General features: G+C 47.8%; 1 protein-coding gene across 1 annotated transcript; it reads right to left on the bottom strand.

Moving 5' to 3' along the window:
• Nucleotides 1-10: 10 nt before the first annotated feature.
• On the bottom strand, nt 11-25,909 carry stab2 (stabilin 2; the record flags this gene model as incomplete). The annotated part of the gene is made up of 68 exons (XM_083902844.1): nt 11-118; nt 206-313; nt 1,090-1,221; nt 1,314-1,424; nt 1,511-1,657; nt 1,748-1,867; nt 1,965-2,071; nt 3,088-3,253; nt 3,345-3,478; nt 3,596-3,737; nt 3,816-4,009; nt 4,098-4,205; nt 4,292-4,396; nt 4,471-4,620; nt 5,941-6,064; nt 6,149-6,208; nt 6,305-6,451; nt 6,528-6,617; nt 6,698-6,862; nt 6,945-7,004; nt 7,091-7,207; nt 7,314-7,446; nt 7,523-7,626; nt 7,709-7,753; nt 7,826-7,945; nt 8,615-8,686; nt 8,767-8,840; nt 8,924-9,049; nt 9,121-9,194; nt 9,282-9,339; nt 9,527-9,622; nt 9,740-9,935; nt 10,021-10,119; nt 10,206-10,268; nt 10,360-10,488; nt 10,596-10,727; nt 10,828-10,935; nt 11,022-11,111; nt 11,806-11,883; nt 11,974-12,076; nt 12,171-12,298; nt 12,396-12,443; nt 13,098-13,190; nt 13,269-13,364; nt 13,458-13,616; nt 14,225-14,318; nt 14,402-14,579; nt 14,673-14,784; nt 15,660-15,746; nt 15,827-15,928; nt 16,213-16,272; nt 16,872-17,024; nt 17,694-17,774; nt 17,852-17,905; nt 18,473-18,589; nt 18,684-18,746; nt 18,848-18,991; nt 19,075-19,224; nt 19,761-19,840; nt 19,946-20,079; nt 20,962-21,089; nt 21,208-21,404; nt 22,432-22,554; nt 22,636-22,798; nt 22,881-22,966; nt 24,359-24,474; nt 24,546-24,670; nt 25,871-25,909. 68 exons carry the CDS (start codon nt 25,907-25,909, stop codon nt 62-64), a joined length of 7,554 nt encoding a protein of 2,517 aa, XP_083758970.1. The 3' UTR covers nt 11-61.
• Nucleotides 25,910-26,123: the final 214 nt, after the last annotated feature.

Genomic DNA, 26,123 nt, shown 5'->3' with positions numbered 1-26,123 from the left:
CTGAACACATCGTTTCACTTGGTCAGCCGTCCTGCAGGAGGTCGTGCGAAGCTCCGCCCCCTCAGCCGTCCTGCAGGAGGTCGTACGACACTGCGACCGCCGCCTCGCGTTTGTCGTCCTGTAAACGTTTCGCATCGTTAACGTCCGGGTTTTTTTAAATTCTTAACTTTTACTTTAAAAACATCGGCCGAAGACTTTGACTCACTGTGACGTCGTTTGTGGTCGTTTCGGGGGCGGAGTCGTACACCGGGTTAGCGATGCTGCGGCTGAAGTCGATGGGCGGAGCTTCCTCCTCCTCCTCCTCCTCTTCGTCCTGATGAATTCAAAAGACAGAGAGACTCCGTCAAAGACCTTCAACTAAAAAAAGCCTTTAGTAACTGGTAATGCTAACTGGTAACGACAACTAAGCTAAAGATCTTAACAAACAACTAATGACAATCAAGCTAATCTTGCTTAAGGTGATACTAATAATAGAAATGATGCTAGCAGTAAAGAAGACGCCAACAATGGTAATGATGCTAGCAGTAAAGAAGACACCAACAATGGTAATGATGCTAGCAGTAAAGAAGACACCAACAATGGTAATGATGCTAGCAGTAAAGAAGACACCAACAATGGTAATGATGCTAGCAGTAAAGAAGACACCAACAATGGTAATGGTGCTAGCAGTAAAGAAGACACCAGCAACGGTAATGGTGCTAGCAGTAAAGAAGACACCAACAACGGTAATGGTGCTAGCAGTAAAGAAGACACCAACAACGGTGACGATGCTAGCAGTAAAGAAGACGCCAACAACGGTAATGATGCTAGCAGTAAAGAAGACGCCAACAACGGTAATAGTGCTAACTGCAAAGAAGATACTAACAATGATAATGATGCTAAGTGCAATGATGATACTAACAATGGTAATGATGCTAACTGCAATGAAGATACTAACAATGGTAATGATGCTAGTAGTAATGAAGACACCAACAATGGTAATAAAGCTAGCAGCAATGAAGATACTAGCAATGGTAATGATGCTAGCCGTAATTAAGATACTAACAATGGTAATGATGCTAACAGTAATGAAGAATAATAGTTACACACCTTGAAGTAGTGGAAGTGGAGCCCTCTGCTGGTCTGCGTGTAGAACTTGTAACCCACAAACAGAACCACCGCCGTCAGAGCGACCAGCAGCGTCACGCCCATGCCTATTCCCGCTTTGTGCGAGGCGTGCATCTGCGGAGAGCCAATCACAGACAGCGTTGCGTTTACATGTTCACTCAGGACGGTAAGGATACTGCGTCGCCGCGACGACAACGACAACTCACCTCGTGGCGAAGGGGCGGGGCTTTGAGGGGTCCCTGGAGGACGTGTATGAAGCCGTTGGAGGCGACGACGTCGGGGACCGTGACGAAGCGGTTGTTGATGTAATGAGACGACTGCGGAAGAGGAAGCGAGCGTTACCATTGGTCGACTGGACAATATTTAGTTTAGTCCTGTGTTGGACACGAGTTGCGCTACAGACCAGGACGCTCGGGTTGAGCAGGTCCGACACACCGGTGACCGTCAGGCTCCCGACTTTGGTTTTGATGCGACTGCCGTTCTTAAAGTTGCCGACCACCAGGGCCTGGCCGTCCACCAGGTGGAACTCAATGTCCCGCTGAGACAGCGTCTGAGGACGGACGGAGAGACGGGTGAGGACACGTCCGAGGACGGACGGTAGAGAGAGAGACACGGGGCGAGGTCATGTGACGGGACTGACCTGGTTGCTGGGGAGACCGTCGTTCTCGGGGACAAACAGCGTCGCCGGCGACGTGACGTTGCTCAGACGCTTCACGAACCGTTTGCCCGGCTCCGACGTCTGAGAGTAGTTCAGGATTTGCTGATGAAGAAGGAAACGGAAGAAGGAGGTCACGACATCGCAGTGAAGGTCAAAGGTTAACGAGACTCCGAGAGGATCATGGGACGTCGAGACTCACAGTGAGGAAGTTGGAGAAGGTCGGCGTGGACCTGAGCACCTGCAGCAAGTTTCCTGTGCACTTGTATCCGTCTCCAACGTAACCGACGACACACTCGCACTGGACCTCTGAACATCAACGAAAAAGTATATTTTATGTCTAATTAACCTTTTTTGCTAACCGTTAGCTTTCTTTTGCTAAGTCTTTTTCTTTCTCTTGAACAATTGTAGCTACATTTCAGTTCAGCTATGCCTTCGCTAACTCTTATCTGTCGGCCAACTTCCTGTCTGTTGCTGCAGTTAGCATTTTAGCTTCCTCTGCTGTCATTGAGCGCACAGTTTTCACACAGATTCTAAATTCACTTCTAGCTATCATTTGCATGTCATGTATGCTAACTTCTCTCTATAGCCTTGGCCAACTTCTTGTCTGTTGCTGCAGTTAGCATTTTAGCCTCCTCTGCTGTTGTTGAGCAAAACAGCTACAAATATTTTACATTTTCCCACATTTTTATTTATTAATTTCTTAATGTATTTCCTTGTTTTAATGCGATAACCTTTTAGCCAACTATTTTTTACTAACCTTATACTTTATTTTGGCTAACATGTAGCTATTTTTGTCACAGTTGCTAGCCGTTCTTTTTGATAACTTTTAGCCAACTTTAGCCATCTCCATGCTTTGTTTTGAATAATTTTAGCTACATTTAGCTTTGTTTTTGCTAACTCCTCACTATCTTTTGGCTAGCCTCTTGTCTGTTGCTTCCGTTAGCATTTCCCTCCCTCTCATGTCACTGACCACACAATTTTAACACAGATATAACTGAAATAAAAATATAAAAATAGGTGTTCTAATTAGGCAAATTTCTATTTATAATACAACTATAACTATTTTTGTGAACTTTAAGCTATACTTTTGCCAACTTTTAGCTTTGTTTTGAATAATTTTAACTACATTTACCTATGTTTCGCTTACTCTTATCTGTCTTTCGGACAACTTCCTGTCTGTTGCTGTTAGCATTAGCATTTCCCTCTCTCCTCTGTCGTTGATTTAACTACAAAAATATTATATTTTTGTCGTTTAAAAAACAAAAAACGTAAAGAATATAACAGAATAAAACATTAGAATGTGTTCCGTCTTCTTCTCTCACTCTTCATCCTGTAGCAGAACGCGTCCCACGTCTCGCTCGTGTTCTTGCGTGCGCCATAATCCACAATCCCAACGTGTCCGAAACCACAGTTGGGGTTGGCGTACGTGGTCGGATAAGCCACCCGCGCCTCGTCCAACCAGCCCGCGGCGCACATGTTGAGCCCACCCTGCAGGGGGCAGCAGATTTTTTAATTTTAACAAGGGAGCAGGTGTGTTGAACCCCCCCCCCCCCCCCCCCCCCGTGGTGCGTTTACTGACCTGCTGAGCGTAGGACAGCTGAGTGTACGTAGCCAGGGCGCCGCCCTCGGCAGTGCAGGCGCGTTGAGCCGCGGTGAAGTTTAGCTTGTACTGACCGACGTCCGAGCGCATGTGAAACACGCCGAGCGTCGAGTCTGGAATAGAGAACAGAAAAATCCTACATTCACGAGAGTCTTTGAAGTAACCGGCTGCAACAAAAGCCCTAAACTTTCAACTTAAACCGATGTTGTTTCCATTTATCGGACGGTTACCTTCGAAGTGAAGATCTGTACATTTGGCATTTTGATGACATTGTCCGTTGCCTTGGAGACAGCGGCTGATCGGCAGCTGTTTGACCTCACACGTCACGCCGTCGCCGATGTAGTTGTCTTTGCACGCGCACCGCCTCCTCCCCTGTTCACAGAGACGCGTCACGTCAGGACAGACAAAAAACGCAAAACCGCAACCCCGTCAACGCGAGCTCAGCCTCACCGGCGCCGTCATGGTGCAGACGGCGTGCTCGTGGCAGCCGCTGTTGTCTCCCGCGGCGCAAGGGTCGATGGGCATGCACGTGAAGCCGTCCCCGGAGTGTCCCCGCGGACACGTGCAGGTCACCTGACCGCCTTTCTGAGCGCAGCGGGCTCCTTTGGCGCAGCCGCCATTCCACACCCGACACATGTCCACCACTGAGGACGCACGGGGGGGACACATTGTGAACGACATTTTACGGACGATGGCGTCTTCAGGGAGCGACGTCGCGCCGCGCATGCTCACCTGCGCAGGTGAATCCGTCGCCTTCGTAAAACGGCCGACAGACGCAGGTGTTGTTTTCTTTGCAGACGGCCTTGGGGGAACAGGGCGGCGAGCACTGAGGGGTGTCCGCTGGAGGACACGCACAGAGGACAAAATGGAGACACCGAGACAACCGCGCGTGCGCGTGCGCGCGTCATTGAGCGGCGACGACTCACCTTGCGGCGTCTCGCAGCGCTCGCCCGTCCAGCCGGCCTCACAGAAACACCCGCCGGTCCCTCTGCGTCCGTCGTCACACGACCCGTGTTCAGTGCAGTTACAGGCTGAAACACAGACAACGTTAGGCCGAAGCGCAGCGACACCGTCGGCGTCACCCGTCACCCTGGAGGACCCTCACCTCGACAGGTGGGCCCAAAGAAGCCCGTGTCGCACTCTGCACAGGCCACGCCCCCAAAGCTTGCGTCACACGTACAGGTGCCGTTACCGAGGTGACCGTCGTCGCATTTACCACGGTTACTACACGGGGAGGCGACTCCACCCGGACACACTGGATACAGGTAAACAGATGATGATGTCCAGTATGTGAATGATGTCACAACTTAGTTTACAAAGCAAGTGTAACCTGGTCTCTGAAGTACGGAAGCACAAACGTGACAAAAGTTCGTACGGGAGCACAAACAAGACAAAAGTTTGTACGGAAGCACAAACGTGACAAAAGTTTGTACGGGAGCACAAACGTGACAAAACTTGTACGGAAGCACAGACTTGACAAACATTTGTATGGAAGCACAAACGTGACAAAACTTTGTATGGAAGAACAAGCCTGACAAACCTTTGTACGGAAGCACAAACGTGACAAAACTTTGTATGGAAGAACAAGCCTGACAAACCTTTGTGCGGAAGAACAAACGTGACAAACATTTGTACGGAAGCACAAACGTGACAAAACTTTGTACGGAAGCACAAACGTGACAAAACTTTGTACGGAAGCACAAATGTGACAAAACTTTAAACGAAAGGACAAAACTTGATACGGAAGAACAAACGTGACAAAAGTTTGTACGGAAGCACAAATTTGACAAAACTTGATACGGAAGCACAAACGTGACAAAAGTTTGTACGGAAGCACAAACGTGACAAAAGTTTAAACGGAAGCACAAACGTGACAAAACTTTGTATGGAAGAACAAGCCTGACAAACCTTTGTACGGAAGCACAAACGTGACAAACCTTTGTACGGAAGCACAAACGTGACAAAACTTTGTACGGAAGCACAAATGTGACAAAACTTTGTACGGAAGCACAAATGTGACAAAACTTTAAACGAAAGGACAAAACTTGATACGGAAGAACAAACGTGACAAAAGTTTGTACGGAAGCACAAATTTGACAAAACTTGATATGGAAGCACAAACGTGACAAAAGTTTGTACGGAAGCACAAACGTGACAAAAGTTTAAACGGAAGCACAAACGTGACAAAACTTGTATGGAAGCACAAACGTGACAAAAATTTGTATGGAAGAACAAACGTGACAAAACTTGTACGGAAGCACAAATGAGACAAAACTTGTACAGGAGCAAATTGTGTTAAAACTTATGCAGAGGCAGAAATGTGACAAAATATATTAAAAGAAAAAGTGTGTGAAATCCTCTAAATTTAAATGCTTCAGTGACAAAACTAGCTCACTTTTGATCTCAAAATATACAATTTTTAGGAAATTTTTTTTAATTTATTTTTTTTAAAGCTAAACTATTTCAAACAAAATTTATATTAGAAAAATGTAGTTTTTAATTTAACGATGAAGCTTTTGATGTGATTATATGATCATTGTGTTACTACGGTAACATTTGTAAGCCGTCGTCTCACCCAAACAGTCGCGTCCATAGTAACCACGGCAACACTTTGGCTGCCAAATTTTGACAATGCAGATGCTGAGACAGCCGGAGTTCTTGGCAACATACAGGTTGGGCAGGTCGCACTTTTGAATCTCCTGGAAACAGGAAGAGACAATGAGGACAGGAAGTGACACGGGGGGGGGGGGGGAGTCACAGAGAGACCACAATGAAGATCAGACCTTCTGTTTGGATCCTGCAGGACAGCGAGTCGCTTGGGAACGGCACAGTCCACAGCTCAGCTGCCAAAGAATAAAACGCAGCTTTTAATTTTTATTCGTGTAAAACAATGACGCCCACACACACACCAGGGGGCGCCGCAGACACCGAGGAGTTACCTTCAATTCAAAGGTTGTTTGCTCGTCACAGCGTCCTCCGAGGCTCGGCGGCGTTAGCAGGCAGTCGATCCCGTAGGCGATGCCTTTGTTGAAGAGGAGGTGTCTTTGCGTAATCCGGCACTTTGCGTCGTTAACGAAGATTTCTCCCTGATTGAAGAAAAAGTTGATCCGTCATTTCGATTCCTCGCCCACTTCCCCCGAGAATGTTTCCCGCCGCACTCACGATGTTGTCTGGTCCGCCGCACGCGAAGGAGAGCGGCGAGCCCTGGAGTGTCCGCGGCGCGTCCAGGTGGACCAGAACTTCGGCAAAAACCTGAGAAAGAGGGGAGGAGCTAAAACAACGAGTACAGAGCTCCCCCTGGTGGCTGAGCGTTGGCGTTTGCTTTGAATCACCTTCTGGCCCTGCAGGATGTGGTACTTCAGGTACTCCACCAGCTGGGCCTGGTTGTCCGGGTGGAACAGGAAGTCCTTCTGTTGCTGCGGCAGCGACGCCATGACGGCGTCAGACGGCAGGAAAAGGGTGACGGGTTGGAACAGCGTCGTCACCACACCTGTGTCCTGAAACACGTGGAAAAACAAAAACATCAGCGTCATGTGACCACGCCCAGTGGTGGGATGGTCCGGGGGGGCGGAGCCTCACCTGGAGCAGCTTGTAGAAGGTTTTGTAACCGTGGCGATTGGTCACGTCGTTCAGGGTCAGCTGTGTGCGAGACGTGTCGAGACAGTTTTTAGATAACCAGCGGTCGATTAATCGCGAACTCATTGATCGTTTGAACGTGAACTCACGTTGCTCGGCTCCGCCTCCTTCAGAGGAAGCAGGATCTTGTCGATCTCGTGGAAAATTCCGTTGATGCTGGGCTCATCGCTGTACGTGACGTTAGCCTCGTTGACAAAGATGCTGCCCTGAAATATTCGATTCAGTCATTGACACGATGACACAAATTCAATCGCGATGGTGGTCAAAGTCCAGAAGACTTAGATCGAGGGCTAGGGTTAAAGGTCAGAGTACCTGGGTGGACCTGGTGGTCAGGACGCGTCCAGACAGCGTCGTCAAGTTCCGGGGGCGACTGAGGTCGGCAGGAAGCAACGTGTGGCACATGACGATGTGGCCGCGCAAGATGGCGCCAACAGTGTCTTTTTCTCTGAGCTGAAAAGACAGAGCAGTGACGACGAGGTGAACGGAAGAGAAAACCCAACAGAACTCTGGGTAAAAACGACCGATCGGTCACCTTGCTGATGCCTTTTTTGTCCGCTTCAAAGGCGGCAGTTGTCGGAACAAAGACGGTGAACGGGCCGCGGCCTTTTAGAGAAATTTCTGCCACCTGAAAACACAGAGTTTCCTGCCGTTAAATCGGTCGTCTCTGCTGCAGGGGGCGCCGCAGAAACTTTGAGCTTTTCACTCACCGCGAGACCGAAGAAGAACTCTCGTAATCTGCGCACGAGGATTTCCTGCAAAGATTCGCGTCAGGCGTTAGGGAAGGAAGACGGGTGAGTTTCAGGTGCTTGTGTTCAGGTGCTCACCCGTTCCACGTTGCTTTTGCATTTGAATCCGTCTCCCTGGTAACTGGTCCTGCACGTGCAGTTACGGACACCCTGGGTGACCATGGCGCAGCGCGCTGACTGATGACAGCCGCCATTTTTCTGGAGACAGACAAAGACACGGTCGGGTGTCACAAAACGGTCAGGTGTCACAAAACGGTCAGGTGTCACAAAACGGTCAGGTAGGTTAGGATTAGATACGGTATAAGGGTATAAGATACGGTCGGGTATCGCAAAGAAACGGTCGGGTGTCGCAAAACGGTCGGGTGTCACAAAGATACGGTTGGGTGTCGCAAAGAAACGGTCGGCTGTCGCAAAGTTATGGTCGGGTGTCGCAAAGATATGGTCGAGTGTCGCAAAACAGTTGGGTGTCGCAAAACGGTCGGGTGTCACAAAGATACGGTGGGGTGTCGCAAAACGGTCGGGTGTCACAAAGATGCGGTCGGGTGTCGCAAAGAAGCGGTCGGGTGTCGCAAAACGGTCGGGTGTCACAAAGATACGGTCGGGTGTTGCAAAATGATAGGGTGTCACAAAGATACGGTTGGGTGTCGCAAAGAAACGGTCGGGTGTCACAAAATGGTCGGGTGTCACAAAACGGTCTGGTGTCACAAACATACGGTCGGGTGTCACAAAGATACGGTCCTGACCAGAGTAAAATGCTACGCTAAGGTCAGGCTGGAGTTTCGTCACCGTTTCATACTGTCCCAAACCGAACTGTAGCTCGATGGAAGCGACATTTGCGCTGCCTTCAAGGACCCAGATTTCTCTTACCTTTTCGCACAGGTTGATCATGACACAGCGCTGTCCATCACCGGAGTAACCAGCGCTGCAGGCGCAGGACGTCTGCACAAGGAATCACCGGTCAGTTAGCAACAATCATACATGGCCAACTCAAAGTCGGACACTCGGGAGCGCGTCCTTACTTTATTTGGTCCGATGTGGATGCAGTCGGCGTTGGCATGACAACCACCCTTTCCTTCCAGACACGGATTGATCTCTGTGAGGGGAAAAAAAAATCCCCCGCTGCGGCTCAAATACAGAATCTACTTGAACTGAAAACAACCCGGACGAGACACCTACCGACGCAGATGAGGCCGTCGCCGCTGTAGCCGCTGACACAGGCGCAGTCTCTGCGTCCCGGCTGCGTCTTCTTACAGACGCCGTACAGACTGCAGCCGCCGTTGTTGGTGGCGCAGGCGTCTTTAGCTGCGCACAGGAGCATGGTGAGTCTCAACGGACGACAAACGGACAAAGGTGCTTTAGGGACGATGCTTTACCTTGACAGTACGTCCCGTTTCCATAAAATCCCGCCGCGCAGAGACACTGAGGGCCGGTCGGTCCGGTGACACAGCTGCGAGAAAGCAGAAAAAGAATGAGCCGTGAGGGCAGACAGCGTCCAGCAGGGGGCACAATGATGACGTCGGTCGGTTGGACTCACTTTGCGCTGGTGTGACATTTCACTGGGCCGCAAAGTTCGTCAGCTGTGGACGCGATCTCTGCGAAACGGAACGCAGTCATCAGCGTACAATGAATACGACTGAACATCCTGCCCAGGGACCACAGGTGCAAATTAGCTGTTTAGCTAACCCTGGTATAGAACCTGTTCTGTACATGGTCCCTGTTAACAAAAAAACCCAATAAACTAAACTAAACTAAACTGTCCCTGCGTCTTTGTCGTCTTACTTTCATCACAGAGGACTCCTCTCCAGCCGACGTCGCACTCACACGTCCCGTCACCCGTCAGTCCTTCGTTGCAGCGTCCGCTCTTACATTTGCACTCTGAGGGCAAACGGGGACATTATAGGGACATTAGGGGGACATTGGGGGACATGCAGAGATACAGATGCTCCCCATTGCCTTGCAAAGCATTGTAGGAATAGTGAACATCATACTAACCCTGATCGCAGTGGACGCCGTATTTCCCGTTCTGACACGTCTCACACGCCGTCCCGTTGAAGCCGAGCTGACACTGGCACACGCCGGTCCCGTTCGTCCCGTCCAAACACGCGCCGTTAGCGTAGCAAGGCTGACCCTTCAGCCCGGGACACTGCTCGCAGTGCTGCCCGAAAAACCCTGCGCAACACTTCGGTTGCTGGGGACGACCAATCAGAGCGGTTAACAATGACCCGCGTCTCTGACCGCGGCGCCTTCGTGTCTCACAGGAGACGCAAACGTACCGTGGTCGTTTGGCGGCAGGTGGCTCTGCAGCCGATCGACAGCAGGCGCTCGCCTTCGAACATTCTGCTCACCATGCACTTCCTGGTCCTCACAGATTTCTGCAGAGAAGAGGTCGGAGGTCAGACACGGAAAACCCTCAGCGTTAGCTAGCGTCTCAAAGGAGAGGACGGTCTTCATGACTTACGTCTGGGACGGTGTCGTTGGGGCAGATCGCAGATTTTGCGAACAAACAGTCAACACACATTCCCTGTGAAGAGGACAGAGGACAGAGGACATGTTTAATAAACAGCTGAACTCGTCTCATTCGTGTCCCTCATTTGTCTCCCGGGAGGCGTTACCGGGACTTTCTTGTACACCGCGCCGTCGCATCGGTTCCTGTTGATCTGGAGAACGGCCGACAAACCGTGAATGACGCCTTTGCCGCTCAGGAGGTTGGACTCGTTTATCTGAGCGTTGTTGACGAAGAGCTGCAAAAACAAGACGCAGCGGGACAGGGACAGAGACAGAGACAGAGAGTCAGGACCACATGTGCTCAGGTGTTCATAGATGACGACGTCAGTGTCAGGTTCCCGACCTTTCCGTCTTGGGGAAAGATTTTAAGCTGGAAGGAGAATCCGAGCAGCGTCTGCTTGTATCCGCCGGGCTGCAGGTCGGTCCTCAGCAGGCGCTCTCCTGCCACCACGTGGTAACGCGTCGTGTTCACATCCTGTTACGGCGACCAAATAAATGTAACTTCCTGTTGTGAGCAGCAACCGCTGACCCGTGACGTGGAAACTAGCTTATGTTTAACAAGAACGAGGTCATACCAGAGCGGTGGCAGCCATTTTCTTGAGGTACTCGTTGACGGCCGCGTCCGTCGGAGCGAAGAGGGTGAACTCGTCCGCTCGTTCGATCTCGTTTGTCAGGTTGTAATCCTGGAAAACAGATTCCGTCAGTGCGCGTGTTCATATGTGAGCGTTTTCTACGTGCATGCGTGCGTGTGTGCTAGGTGTGTTCGTACGATGACGTATGATCTGAACAGCGAAAACTCGGGTCTCAGTGCGAGCATCGCCAGTAGCCCTTCGCTCAACTTCCTGTCGGGGACCAAAACCTGTGGACGAAAACAGTGTTGTGTTCATTGTCAATGTCATCATCAGCAGTGTCATTAGCATTGTTAGCATAATCAGCATCATTAGCGATTATGGAATTATTGCCATTGTATTGTTAGCATAATTAGCATTATCAACAATGTTAGCGTAATCAACAATGTTAGCATAATCAGCATCATTAGTCTTGTAGCAATTATTGCAGCATAGTACCGTATGCAGAACTGTTAGCATAATCAACATAGTTGGAATATGATAGCATAATCTCCATTATTAGCATTGTAGGAATTATTGGCATTGTTATTGTTTTTTTAGCATTATTAGCATAGCGTTCATCAGCAGCATCATTAGCAATGTATGAATTATTGCCATCGTTATTATTTTTTACCATTATGAGCATAGTGAGCATAATTAACATTGTAGGAATTATTGGCATTGTTATTATTTTTAGCATTATTAGCATAGTGAGCATAATCAGCAGCATTAACATCGAAGGAATTATTGCCATCGTTTGTATTGTTAGCATTGTTAGCATAATCATCATGGCGGGAAATGTCAGTATAATCAGCATATTTAGCTTTAGTAGCATAGAATCGTCAGCACCATCAGCATTGTTATCAGAATAAGCACCGTTAGCATAATCAGCACAGTTGGTATCATCCTCTTTGTTAGCGTAAGCTACATCATCGTCATCTTTACCTTATCAATGATATGGATGAGGCCGTTGGTTGCAGCGATGTTGGACGTAGTGATGGCGGCGCCACCTACAGTTACGACCTGGGAGAACAAACATCGTACAACCAGGTTAGAGGACATTAACAGTCCTGTGGGCGGAGCCAACACACAGCATCATCTCCGTGGACTCGCCTCATTGGACGTCGAAACAGGAAGTGCTACTGTGAGAAGTGACTTGATGGAGGACACAGAGCTGAGGTTGGATAGCGGGTAGTTTCCTGCGATCATGTGATTTCTGTCCGAGATAAAAACAAACTTTGTTTACATTGTTGTCTCTTTTTTAAAAAAAATAAAAAAAATCACGTCAGAATGAAAAAAATCACTGTGACCTGACGAGACTCGGCAGGTTCCCCTTCGTCGTCCAGAAGTTTTTGTCTTCGGCGGACATTTTGGCGACGGCGGCTGAAGACGGAACCAGGAGGGTGATGTTCTGATCCACCAGAGACAAACCAGAGTCCTGAAGACGAGACACAAAGAGACAGAGACCGTGTCAGGAACACAAAGATTAGCAGGTCTGACCAGGACCGAGACCAGGTTCTCCTGATAACGCTCACCTTAGTCCACTTTAAGAAGTCGGCGGTGTCGGGCAGCGCCATCAGCTCCTGAAAACATCAGGAACGCTGAGTCATGTTTGACAGTGAATGCACCACACAGCGTCACCCGTCAGTCCTTCGTTGCAGCGTCCGTTCTTACATAATCAGCATCATTAGCGATTGAGGAATTATTGCCATTGTATTGTTAGCATAGTTAGCATAATCAACAATGTTAGCATAATCAACAATGTTAACACCCTCTGCATTGTTAGCATTGCAGTGTCATTGTTAGTATTGTTAGCATAATCAACAATGTTAGCATAATCAGCATAATAAGCATTGTAGCAATTATTGCAGCATAGTGCCGTATGCAGAACTGTTAGCATAATCAACATAGTTGGTATAATCCCCATTGTTAGCATAATCTCCATTATTAGCATTGTAGGAATTTTTATTAGCATGGTGAACATCAGCAGCATCATTAGCAACGTATGAATTATTGCCATCGTTATTATTTTTAGCATTATTGGCATAGTGAGCATAATCAGCATAATTAGCATTGTAGCAACTATTGGCATTGTTATTTTTTTTTTTAGCTTTAAGCATAGTGAGCATAATCATCATTATTAGCATTGAAAGAATTATTGGCATCGTTATTATTTTAGCATTATTAGCATAATAACATCCTGAAAACATGTTTGACAGTGAATGCACCACACTCACCTGATCCACGGCACCGTAACATAGCTGCCCGTTCCCGATGTACCCGTCATCGCACACGCATGTCCACTGAGAGGACAGCAGGCGACAGGTGGCCTGAGGACACAAACAAGTAAGTCACCGTGACCTTGGTGTGGGTACGAAGGTCACTGTGATGCGTCGCCCCCGACTCACCAGGTAATGGCAGCCACCAGCGACGGTGACGCACTGGTTCACGGCTTCACAGTCGCGTCCGTTTCCTTTGTACCCAGATTTACAGCTGCAGTCGCTCTGTGTGGGATGGACAAAAACAGGGCTAGGGGTCAGAGACAAGACCCGGGGGGGGGGGGGTTCCCTAACCCAATGAAAAGGATAAAACCGCACCTGTCCAGGTCCGACGTAGATGCAGGTGGCGTTGGGATGGCAGCCTCCTCGGTCCGGACCGTTGCAGTTGTTGATCGGTTGACACTCGTCTCCGTCCTCCTGCCATCCCGTCAGACACTGGCAGATGTGAGTCCCGGGTCCTGTCTTTATGCACTTAGCCTGCAGGGGGCAGCAAACAGGTACAGAGTCAAACGTGGCGGGACGAGGCAGTCTGGTACAGTACGGTATGGTTTTAGGAAAGGTAAAGCCGTGGGGTCTGGCTTGCATTCCGTCAATGGGGATTGAGTAACTTGATCACGGGAACCCCAGAACCTTGACCTGCCCGGGATCAAACTGGCAACATTCCGGTTATAAGACGGGTTCGCTAACCACTAGGGCTAAATTTTACATGGACATTTTTCATACTTATTTAAACATATACAGGACCTCCTGCCATCCCGTCAAACACTACGGTATGGTTCGGAATGGCCCGTGGGGTCTGGCTTGCATTCCAACTGAGAACAGTACTTTTACTTGGTAGGCGGGGGGGAGTGGGATGTGTCGGATGACCACGTAGCGTAACATCGTACTGGTGCGAGTAAAGTTTTTTTGTCGTGGGTGGAATCAGTCTGGCTCCACCCTGACCGTATCGTTCAATTTTATAACATGTACCCATAACAAGGGAAGGGTGCCAAACAAAGGAACGCTTGGTTGTTTTTGGTACTATTCCGCTCGGAACCAAATGTAACCGCTCCACTCGGTGGAAGCGCGGCTTTAGCGCGACTTACGTTCACGTTGCATCCGCCGCGCAGAGGCTGCGCACAGGGGTCGGACTCCACGCAGGTGATGCCGTCGCCTCGGTAACCGGGTTTACAAACACACCTAAAAACACAAATAGCACACGTGTTGATTTCTCTACCGCTTCCTGCTGTTCCTCTGGCAGAACAGCTCCAAAACGGACTCACCTTTTCGGCCCTTGTTGGCTGAAGTCGCAGTCGGCGTGGGCGTGGCAGAACTGATGAGAACACGGCGACGTCGCGCGCTCGCAAAACAGGCCGGTGAAGCCCGCAAGACACGAGTCCGGTTTACATCGGCCGTCTGATTCCGGTTGGTTTTTACACTGTCCGTGGATGCAGAGGCAGGCTGTGGGGGGGGGGGGGGGGCGGACACAAACAGGTGAGGCTGACACGGCACAACACCTGTAATGACGTCATAACAAGGGAGACGAGGACTCACTTTTGTCACAGTTGGGTCCGTATTTGTTGGGGGACGAACAGTACTGACAGCGAGAGCCGCGGAAGTTGGGCTCGCAGATGCACGAGCCGTTTCCCTCGATGCCTTCTGAGCACTGTAAAAGTAAACAATCCTTGGTACCAAACACCGTAAAAAAGAACCATGACATTTTTTTTTTTTTTTTTTACGATTCCTGGCGCAACATTTGGACCCGGCAAATGGAGTCCACTGGATGTGGTTCCCCCTGTGGCTTGGGTTGCATTTGAGAATGTCCAATCAACCCAGTCACTGGGGGCGTCAATGGGGATTGAGTAACTTGATCACAGGAACCCCAGCCCTTGACCTACAGCGGCCCAGAGGTGTCAGGCCAAATACAAACGCCACAACACAAACACAAACACAAACGCCACAACACAAACACAAAAGCCGCAACACAAACACAAAAGCCTCAACACAAACGCCACAACACAAACACAAAAGCCACAACACAAACACCACAACACAAATACAAAAGCCACAACACAAACACAAAAGCCGCAACACAAAAGCCGCAACACAAACACAAACGCCACAACACAAACACAAAAGCCACAACACAAATACAAAAGCCACAACAAAGACACAAAAGCCGCAACACAAACACAAAAGCCACAACACAAACGCCAAAACGCAAATACAAACGACACAACACAAATACAAAAGCCACAACGGAAGTAACCCACAACAGATTTGTATTTGTGTTGTGGCTTTTGTATTTGTTTTGTGGCTTTTGTGTTTGTGTTGTGGCGTTTGTATTTGGCCTGACACCTCTGGGCCACCGTATTGACCTGCCCGGGATCAAACTGGCAACCCTCCGGTTATAAGGGAGGTTCGCTAACCACAAGGGCTAAATTTTACACGGACATATACAGGATCTTAAAACTTCCCATGAATAACAGAACTAGCTAAAACAAAGGTTAGCACTTAGAAGTGATGTGTCTGCCGTCTGACCTGACCGTGTCCGGAGCACGGGGTCTGGTATCCACCCGGACATGGAGTGCAGTCGTCGCCGTAGAAACCTTTACAGCAGGCCTGAGTCTAAACCGAGAGAGAGAGAGAGAGTCAGCGCTGAAGTGAATGTACCCACGTGACTCGCGTTGTTGTTGTCGTCGTTTTACCGTCACAGTCTGGTTACAGAGCATCGCGCAGCCCCTGGCCGGCACCACGATGGGCGGATTTCCAATGGACATCGTGTAAACACATCCGAAAGTGTAGTAACCCTAGAGTACAACACAGATTGATGGTCTATCAGGGTTGTGACACATGATGATGATGCAGATTATGCTAACAATGAGGATGGTACCAACTGCGCTGATTATGCTAACAGTGCTTATTCTGATATAACAATGCCGACGGTGCTGACGATTCTGTGCTAATAAAGCTAAATACGCTGATTATGCTGACATTTCCGGCCATACTGATTATGCTAACAATGCTGATTACACTAATCATGCTAACAATACAAACGATGGCAATAATTCCTACAATGCTAATGCTGACTTACCAGGTAAACTCCGGACGAGCACTGAGCCAGTTTGACTTTGGAGCAGCTCATACATTCACCCTGAAAACGCAAAAAAATTAATTTGGTTCAAGCATTAGCTTAGCATTAGCCACGGCTGTGATTTCACTGGGTTTCGATGGTGAGTTTTTGGGACAGGGACCAAACATGAAAAGTAGATCTTCTGGTTCACCTGAGGACGCCAATGCAGAAGTGAGAATATACTGTGTAGCCACCAGGGGGCGAATCTGCTGCTTGCAAATGAAGTTCATTTTAATAGAAGTCTATGGGAAAAGGAACTTCTTCATTTATAAGATTTCTGTGGGGAAATTAGTGTCTTAATCTCTAATTTCATCCACCCCAATCCCTGAAACGGGGTGTGGGGGGACCCTTTTCCCTTCTGTACCCCGGGGGCCGACCGATTCATAATAATTTCCAGTTCTTTTACTACAACATGATTTAAAAGAATACAGATGTATGGAAGTACGGCAACATATGAGTGGACGCCAGTGTGATTGACAGCTGGTATCATCCAATACTGCCCCCCCGCAAAACGTCAACATATTGTCGGTCGAATTGCGATTCTGGAGGCTTCAAAACAAGAAGGTCAGATTCTTGTATAGAGAGACTGAAACTGTCCGACGTCAGTGAGTCAGTCTCACCTGGACGCTGTTGGTCTCGGTGGTTTCACACCTGTGGGGAAGCACAGGTTGGACGGAGGCCGGAACCAAGACTCCGTCCATCACGTAGAGGCGTCCGTTCTTCGCTTCCACGGCTGCCTCCACCACCGCCGCGCCGTTGACCAGGAACTGACCCTGAGAGACGACAGAGCGGTGAAAGGTCCAGACGACCCTGTTACTGTACTATGTCGTCCAAAATTTGACAATATTTTTGAAAAAAGAGTTTTGGTCAAAAATTTGACAATTTTTTAGAAAAAAAAATGTTGGTCCAAAATTCGAAAAAAAAATTTGGAAAAAAAGATTTTGGTCCAAAATGTGACAATTTTTTGGAAAACATTTTTTTGGTGCAAAATGTGACAATTTAAAAAAAAAAATTGGTCAAAAAATGTAAAAAAAAAAATGAAAAAGAAATGTTGGTCGAAAATTTGACAATCAAAACAAAATATGATCCAAAATTTGAAAAAAAATTGGGAAAAAAAATGTTGGTCCAAAATTTGAAAACATTTTGAAATAAAAATGTTGGTCCAAAATTTGACAATTTTTTTGAAAAAAATGTTGGTCCAAAATTTGACAAACTATACTGTCGTAAAGTCATACTACATTTTGTTGTCCAAAATTATGTCAATTTTTTGGGGAAAAAAATTTGGTCCAAAATTTGACAATTTTTTGAAAAAAAAAATTTGGTCCAAAATTTGACAATTTTTTTGAAAAAAAATGTTTGGTCCCAAATTTGACAATTTTTTTGAAAAAAAAAATTGGTCCAAAACTTGACAAAAACTTTGTCTTCCAGAATTTGACACTCACATTTTCTGTCACGTTGATCTCCAGAACCTGATTGGCCATTGTCAAAATCCTGGGGCTCGACGCGGCGTTAAAAACTTCCAGCTTGAAAACAGGAGGTAAAAGAAATCATCGTCACAGAAGAAGCAGTGTTGAGTTCAGGTAAAGACGATCGTACTCACAGAGGTGGACATGACCACGTGGTTCCTGATGAGCTCCAGCAGTTTGTTGTGACCCTGAAGATTCAAAGAGTTTTGTCAGGACGGAGCTAGCTTAGCTAGATCGCCTTTGCATTGTTTCCGCAACTGACAACTTAAGCTAAACTTGAATTTGAATAAAAGATAAACAAAGGTAAACAAACCAAAAACATGGACTAAAATAAGCAAAAATCCAAAGGGCTAAAACCAAGTAGCAGCAACACTGATGCTGTGCCTGTTTTTGTCCAGCAGAGGGAGCTGCTCACTGTTAAAAAACATATTATTAGAGCTTTCTGTCAAGGACTTACAATTCTGGAGCATAAGCTAACATTAGCATTAGCATTAACAAGTTGAGGATAATCTTGAGGATTAAAGGCGCCATTTGTAAGAATGTGGCCAAAAAAGGTTACTACATTCAAAATTCAAAATAACGAGGTCTTTTAGGTTTCGTTTTTTTTCTGACGTAACTGGCAACCCGTGGTCGCTCGGCAGCTGAGACTCTACTGACTGCAATGATCGGTAGACGGCGGTAGGTGGCGCCACATGACGCCATAACATGATTTCGCGATCCGACAGATTCCGAACCACAGAAAACGCATTTGTTACCTGAGCGCTGGTAAAGTAAGACAGATGTCCCTCTGTCATGGCTTGAAAGGCTGCAGTCGTCGGGGCAAAGACGGTGATCGGGCCGGGAAGATCCATGACTGACGCCAGGTCGGTTTTCTGTGGAGACAGCGAACGCATCGTCGTTACATTGTTCCCCCCCCCCCGGATATGACGCCACGAATACGGCGTTACCACGTGACAGGAAGCGTACCTCCAGGAGAGTCTTGAACGTCTCGAACTTCCCGTAGTCGCCGATGATCTTCATCAGGTTCTCCTGAGGGGAAAAACAAAAACGCGAAAAACGGGTGAGTCGGTGGACGTCGTCGTCGTCGTCGTCACGGCGTCGCACGCCTGCTTAAACCCGCCGTCCTCTACCTCGGGGTCACTGTCCACCGTGGGAGACACGCTCTGCATGAGGTTATTGATCAAATGGATCAGCCCGTTGGACGCCACCAGGTCGGACTGCACGATGACGCCTTTCTGTCTGCTGCCGTGGATGCGGATCTTCGTCTGAGAGTCCTGGATTAAAAACAAAGACTCAGTCAGGGGACGGGGGGGGACAACGACGAGGACGGACGGCAGAGACGAGGACGTCCGCTCACCCCCAGCGTCGTGTCCGTCTCGGCTGTTTTCCCGGTCAGCGTGTAGAAGACGTCGGTTTTCTTCAGGCTGTCGAACGGCATCATCTTGGCCACCATGTGCATCTTACACAAGTACTTGGCTTTGGACAAGTCGGCCGTCAGGGTCTTCACCTGTGGACGGACAGAGGGACAGGTGAAGACACAGAGACTTATATTAAGCTAAGCGAAAAGCCAAGCTAAACCAGATATAACTAAAGGCTAACCAAATAAAATAAAAGCTAAGCCAAATTAAGCTAAAAAAGGGTGTATATTAAGCTATCTTTTAAGCTAGTTGTTTAACATTGAAGTGATTTTGTTTTCAGACACCGTGACGTCATTGACTCACAGTTATTCTGTTATTCTGCCCCCTACAGTCTGAAGACGTATATGCATTTAAGGGGTGTCCCACATAAAATTAAAGCCAAGCTAAATTAAGCTGCGCTAATCTTCTATTAAGCTAAACTTAAAGCCAAGCTTGACCAAATTAAAGGCTATGCAACATTAAGGTAACAAAAAAAGTAGCTAAAAACAAAACTCAACCTACATTAAACTCAACTAAAAGCTAAGTTAAAACTATTTAAAGTAAGATTTAAGCTAACTTAAGCTCAACAAAAGCAAAAAAAATATTAAGAGCTTCCATCATTTAATCAGCGGATCGTGGTTCTCACCGCCGTTCCTTTGAAGCCTTTATTGATCGGGACGAACACGGTGAATGGGCCGAGGTTCTGCAGCGGCCACGACACGGAACCTGGAAACAGGACAGAGGTTTTGGAAGAAGAGTCGAGGACAGAACGACGACGACGACGACGACGACGACGACGACGACGACAGGAAAGGAACGAGAGACGCTTACCGAACAGAGCGATGGCTTTGCTGAGCTGACCGCTCCACTGTCCGCCGGGTTCTGTGTTCAGCTCGTTCAGACGCTGCATGATGGTGCCGTAGCAAACCTTACCGTTGCCAACGTAACCCTGGAGACAGACGCAACTGAGGGACAGAGGGACAGAGGGACAGAGGGACAGAGGGACAGAGGGACAGAGGGACAGAGGGACAGAGGGACAGAGGGACAGAGGGACGTGAGCCAGACCTCACCACACCTTCAAGGTGGATAGTCCGTGATATTTTGGACATAAGACCTGTTTTCCAACTCGGCCGGTGTGATGGAGACGTCTGGAGACGTTTTCAAGATGTTTCATTCAGTTCTTCTAGTTGCCGAGCTCGCTGGCGCTATGGCTAGCGCAAGTTAGCATGGCATTAGAAACGCTCATACCGACAAGAAAAAGGGTCCTATGATCCCCGCTTTCACCCAAAAGGACCAGGGGTACATAAGACCCTACCCTTTACCCTAACCCTTACCCTAACCCTTACCCTAACCCTTTACCCTGGAGCTCCACACCCAGGCTTCCACAAAGTGGGGAACATCAAAAGTTCACTGGATTTTAATTAACTTCTCTCCACAGTGGGCCCCCTCTTTCCTGCCCAGAACTCTGCCTGGGGATCACACCCTGGTCCCGTCCGCCGACCCTGGACTGGACCTCCACCACCAACCGGATCAGTAGGCCAGTGCTATTTAAGTTTTATTCTTTTAACTCCTAACTCCTAACCCCAACCCGAACCCCAACCCTTACCCTAACCCTAAGCCTTTACCCTGGAGCTCCACACCCAGGCTTCCACAAAGTGGGGAACATAGGACCTTTTTGGGGAAAAACGGGGAACATGGGTACGACCCCACTAGAAGAACTGAATGAAATTTCTTGAAAACGTCTCCAGACGTCTCCATCACACCGGCTGAGTTGGAGAATAGGTCTCGTGTCCAAAATTCCGAAACTATCCCTTTAACAACAGATCGTGCTCTGCGGGTTTACTGACTCGATCTGTCCAGGACCCGCGGTGGTGCAGTTGGCGTTGGCGTGACAGGAGCGAGGTCCGCACAGTTCCTTCAGGCTGCAGCCGCCGTTGGACAGGAATTCGAAACCAGGAAGACACTCGCAGTGAGACTGAAAACGCCAACAAAGACGCGGCAGGGTTAGTTCGCTCCCCCCCTCCCCCGGGAGACATGAACTGTTCCATCTTAATCCTGGTCTGGTGGGAAAACCCCCACCGTTCCCCTCTTACCTTCCCCGGTCCGTCGAAGACGCACCGCGCCGACTCGCCGGCGCAGCCTCCCTGTTTGGTCTGACACGGGTCGACGACCATGCAGACGCGTCCGTCCCCGCTGTAGCCCTCGTTGCAGGCGCACATGTGCTGACCTGGACCCGTGTGGACGCAGGACGCGTGGACGTGACACGGCTGCCGGAGACACGGGTTTACAGCTGCGGACAAAAGAGGATTCGTGTGTTTTTATGCCATGTTTAAGATGTCAAGCAAAAACTCTGGATAATCCGGGTATAATCTCTGGATTAACTCGAGGATAATCTCGAGGATTAAAGGTGCCGTATGTAAGAATGTGGCCGAAAACGGTTACTACATTGAAATTCAAAATACAGAGGTTCTTTTAGGCTTCGTTTTCTGACGTAACTGGCAACCCGCGGTCGCTCGGCAGCTGAGACTCTACTGACTGCAATGGTCGGTAGGTGGCGCCACATGACGCCAAAACATTGACAATTCTGGAGCATAAGCTAACATTAGCATTAGCATTAACATGTGTCAAACTCCGGGACAATCTTGAGTATTAAAGGTGCCATATGTAAGAATGTGGGTTAGGGTTATCAATGGATCAAGCTAAGCTAAACCCAATCAAACTGAAGGTACGCTAAATTAAACTGAAGAGTTAAGCTAAACTTAACCAAAAACTGGATTGAATTTGAATAAGAGATAAACAAAGGTAAACAAACCAAAAACATGGACTAAAATAGGCAAGAATCCAAAGGGCTAAAACCAAGTAGCGGCAACACTGATGCTGTGCCTGTTTTTGTCCAGCAGAGGGCGCTGCTCACTGTTAAAAAAAACATATTATGCGAGCTTTCTGTCAAGGACTTACAATTCTGGCTTTAATGAAATGATAAAATATACACTACAATTCTGGAGCATAAGCTAACATTAGCATTAGCATTAACGAGTGTCAAACTCGGGGAGAATCTTGAGGATTAAAGGATGTGGCCAAAAACAGTTACTACATTCAATAATTAAAAAACACCGAGGTCTTTTAGGTTTCCGTTTTTCTGACGTAAATGGCAACCGGCGGTCGCTCGGGCAGCTGAGACTCTACTGACCGCGACGGTCGGTTGACGGCGGCAGGTGGCGCCACATGACGCCGAAACACGATTTTTAAAACACAAACATGATTTGCAGTCTGCAAAAATGATATTATTATGATATAACTATGACATAATGACTCACACAAACACTGCTCTCCTGACTTCTGGTAACCGACCGCACACTGACACACCAGCTTCCCCGTCAGGGCTTCTCCCATACACCGAGAAAACTGCGGACAGCCGAGAGCCGCGCACTCCGCGATCTCTGCAAACCGAGAGAGGTCAGAGGTCAACGACGGGGGTCAGTCAGGGGTCACAGACGGGGGTCAGAGGTCAGGTGACTGACCTTGGTCGCACTGCGGGCCTCTGTATCCTGAGAAGCAGGTGCAGCGTCCGTCGCCCTGTAATCCCGCGTTGCAGAGGCCGTGGCGACAGGCGCACACCGAGCTACAGGTGGAGCCGTAACGATCCGGAAGGCAGTCCTCACACGCTGTTCCCGCGACGCCCGCCTACTCACACACACATGCACACAATTCTCAGGTGTGTGTGTGTATATTACAGGTGTGTGTGTGTGTCTCAGGTGTGTGTTACCTTGCAGCTGCAGGTTCCGTTCCCTCCCAGTCCTTCGGAGCAGACGCCTCTGCCGCTGCAGGGTCTGTCGGCGCTATCAGGACACTCTGACACGAGGACAGGAAACAGTCAGCAGATTATTGTACTTGCGGCATACTGAGGACCAGTGAGGGTTTTTTAACCAACAAAGTGAGGACACTTTTACGAAGTGAGGACATTTTGGCCGGTCCTCACTGAAATCACTTCCTTAGGTTGTAATAAACATGCTATACTCTGACTTCTTTACAAAAGCCCATTATTTTCCAGCCCTGGTGGCTTCACACACTTTTTGCTCTGGGGCTCCACCTGCAGACATTTGATGGTACTGCACCCAGTAGGTTCTTTGTAGATGTCAGTCATGAAGTAGATAATTTGTAACTGTGTTGATTTATAAAGTGGAAATGCGTGTGTGTGTGTGTGTGTGTGTGTGTGTGTGTTCTTGTACTTGTGACATACTGAGGGGTTTTTAACCAACAAAGTGAGGACATTTTTACGAAGTGAGGACATTTTGGCCGGTCCTCACTTTGTTTTCATTGAAATCACTTCCTTAGGTTGTAATAAACATGCTATACTCTGACTACTCTACAAAAGCCCATCATTTTCCAGCCCTGGTGGATTCACACACATTTTGCTCTGGGGCTCCACCTGCAGACATGTGATGGTACTGCACCCAATAGGTTCTTTGTAGATGTCATTCATGAAGTAGATAATTTGTAATTGTGCTGATTTATAAAGTAGAAATGTGTGTGTGTGTGTGTGTTCTTCTACTTGCGGCATCCTGAGGGGTTTTTAACCAACAAAGTGAGGACATTTTTACGAAGTGAGGACATTTTGGCCGTTCCTCACTTTGTTGTCATTGAAATCACTTCCTGAGGTTGTATTAAACATGCTATACTGTGTTTTTAACAGAGGTCCTCAATATGGTACAAAAGCCCATTATTTTCCAGCCCTGGTGGATTCACACACTTTTTGCTCTGGGGCTCCGCCTGCAGACATTTTATGGTACTGCACCCAGTAGTTCTTTAATTGTGTTGATTTATAAAGTGGAAATGCTGGTCCCCAGTGTGCAGCAAGTACAAGAATGTGTGTGTGTGTGTGTGTGTGTGTTGGGGGCGGAGTCAGTCACACGGTAAGTCAGTCAGCAAAATTTCTGATTCTACACCAAAGTGTGCAGTGAGGAAGGAAGTCCTGGTCCCTGGAGTATAAACCTGCATCCTGGACTCCTGGATCCAGGGATTGAGGACATGTGACATGTGTCACGCTGTCCCCACCCCCAGCTCCTCCCCCTTACTCTGGTGAAAGGGGTAGTCCGGGTAGCGTCAGCAGCTAAAGCTAATGTGGCTCGATAGTGGCACTATGCTAAGATAAACTGCTGCACACGTACATGTTGTCAGCAATTTAGAGGTGCTAGCTTAGCACGGACATTAGACATGAAGTTGCTCTGTTATTGGTTCCTTTACCCATGCAGTCTGGTCCCCAGTAACCAGGGCAACAGTTCTTCAGCTCCACCTCGCGGTAACACTCGAAAGAGCAGCCGCTCAGTGGTAATCTCAGGCTGGCCGTCCTGATGTAGTACCTGAAAAACACGCACAGGTTAAGAAGCTCTTCCTCGTGGACGTCTGGACGCGCCTCCTTCACGCGACTCACCTGCAGTCCTGGGTGACGGAGTGCGGCGTTTGTTTGTATCCCGACGGACACGGGATCAACAAACTGACGCTGCACGAGTGACAGGACGACCGCGTCCTCAGCACCGTCGAGTTTGAGCAAACGTTCTGACGCAAACAAACAAACAAACAAAAGAGACGCGACATCAGAACGTTCATTAAAAACTCATCAAATGTTATTAGGGTGTTAGCTAAAGTCGAATCTAAACTAAGCTAAGATTAACTAAACATTCAACCTACCAAAAAGCTTAGTGAAACCAAATAAGCTTAAGCTAACAAAGCTAACCTAATATATATTAAACTTAATTAAGGCCTTAGCTAAAATAAAACCTAAACGAAAACAGATAAACGCAAAACTGGTCTAAATTAAGCTACAAACACAAAGAGACAAAACAAGCTAGCTAAATTAAGACTGAATTAGATTAAGAGGTGAACTGGGGTAAACAAACCAAAAAGCTGGACTAAAATAAGCAAAATTAAAAGCTAAGCTAAACCAAATCAAACTGAAGGTAAGCTAAATTAAGTTGAGCCAAAACTGTTCTGAAGTGTGCTAAAAATAAAATAAAACCTAAGCTTAACTTGACTAAACTGAAGAGTTAAGCTAGCTAAGCTTAACCAAAAACTGGACTGAATTAGAATGAGAGATAAACAAAGGTAAACAAACCAAAAAGATGGACTAAAATAAGCTAAACCTTAGAACTCTAAATACTAAAATCCAAAGGGCTAAGACCAAGTAGCGGCAACACTGATGCTGTGCCTGTTTTTGTCCAGCAGGGGGAGCTGCTCACTGTTAAAAAACTTAATTATTAGAGCTTTCTGTCAAGGACTTACTCTTCTGGCTTTAATAAAATCATAAAAAAATAACAATACAATACAATTCTGGTGCATAAGCTAACATTAGCATTAGCACTAACAAGTGTCAAATCAGCACCAATTTTAATACATTTTAAAGCAGTTACCATAGTTACCATCACGTGCCCCCCCCCCCCCCCCCCTTCTTTATTCATTACATCCGTCCATAAAATCACGGATTGTTCTTTTATTGTCACAAATCCGGTCACGTGACTGTTATGGAATTTTATTTTGGACGGGAAACATGGAAAAACAGAACACGTCACCATGGTAACAGCGATAGCGATCGTAATCCCATAAAGACGAGGGTGTGGAGGGTAAACAGGAAGTGACGCACACACACACACACACAAACACAAAGTTTATTTTACATCTCTTTACATTGAAACTGTCTGGAAGTGAATGAATGAATGAATGAATGAGTGAATGAATGAATGAGTGAATGAGTGCAGTTACCTGTTGTGCTGCAGCTGAAGTCTTCATCATCATCGTCATCATCATCGTCGTCGTCGTCGTCATCAGAGAAAAAAGCAGGATCTTTGAGCTCCGACTGACGTCCATGTCTCCTGATCCTGGACTCTTCTGATCCTGGACTCGAGCTCTCGGCCTCTTTTCAGCCTTTTCTCTAACCCCGTCCCCCCCACCACCATCACCCCCCCCCCCCCACCACCACCGTCACCCCCCCACATGTTTCCTGGACATCCTGACC

Source organism: Microchirus variegatus (genome assembly GCF_963457635.1).
Source record: "Microchirus variegatus genome assembly, chromosome: 16".
NCBI lineage: Eukaryota > Metazoa > Chordata > Actinopteri > Pleuronectiformes > Soleidae > Microchirus > Microchirus variegatus.
Note: the sequence above shows the minus strand (reverse complement) of the source record. Positions and strands in the feature narration are given on the sequence as shown.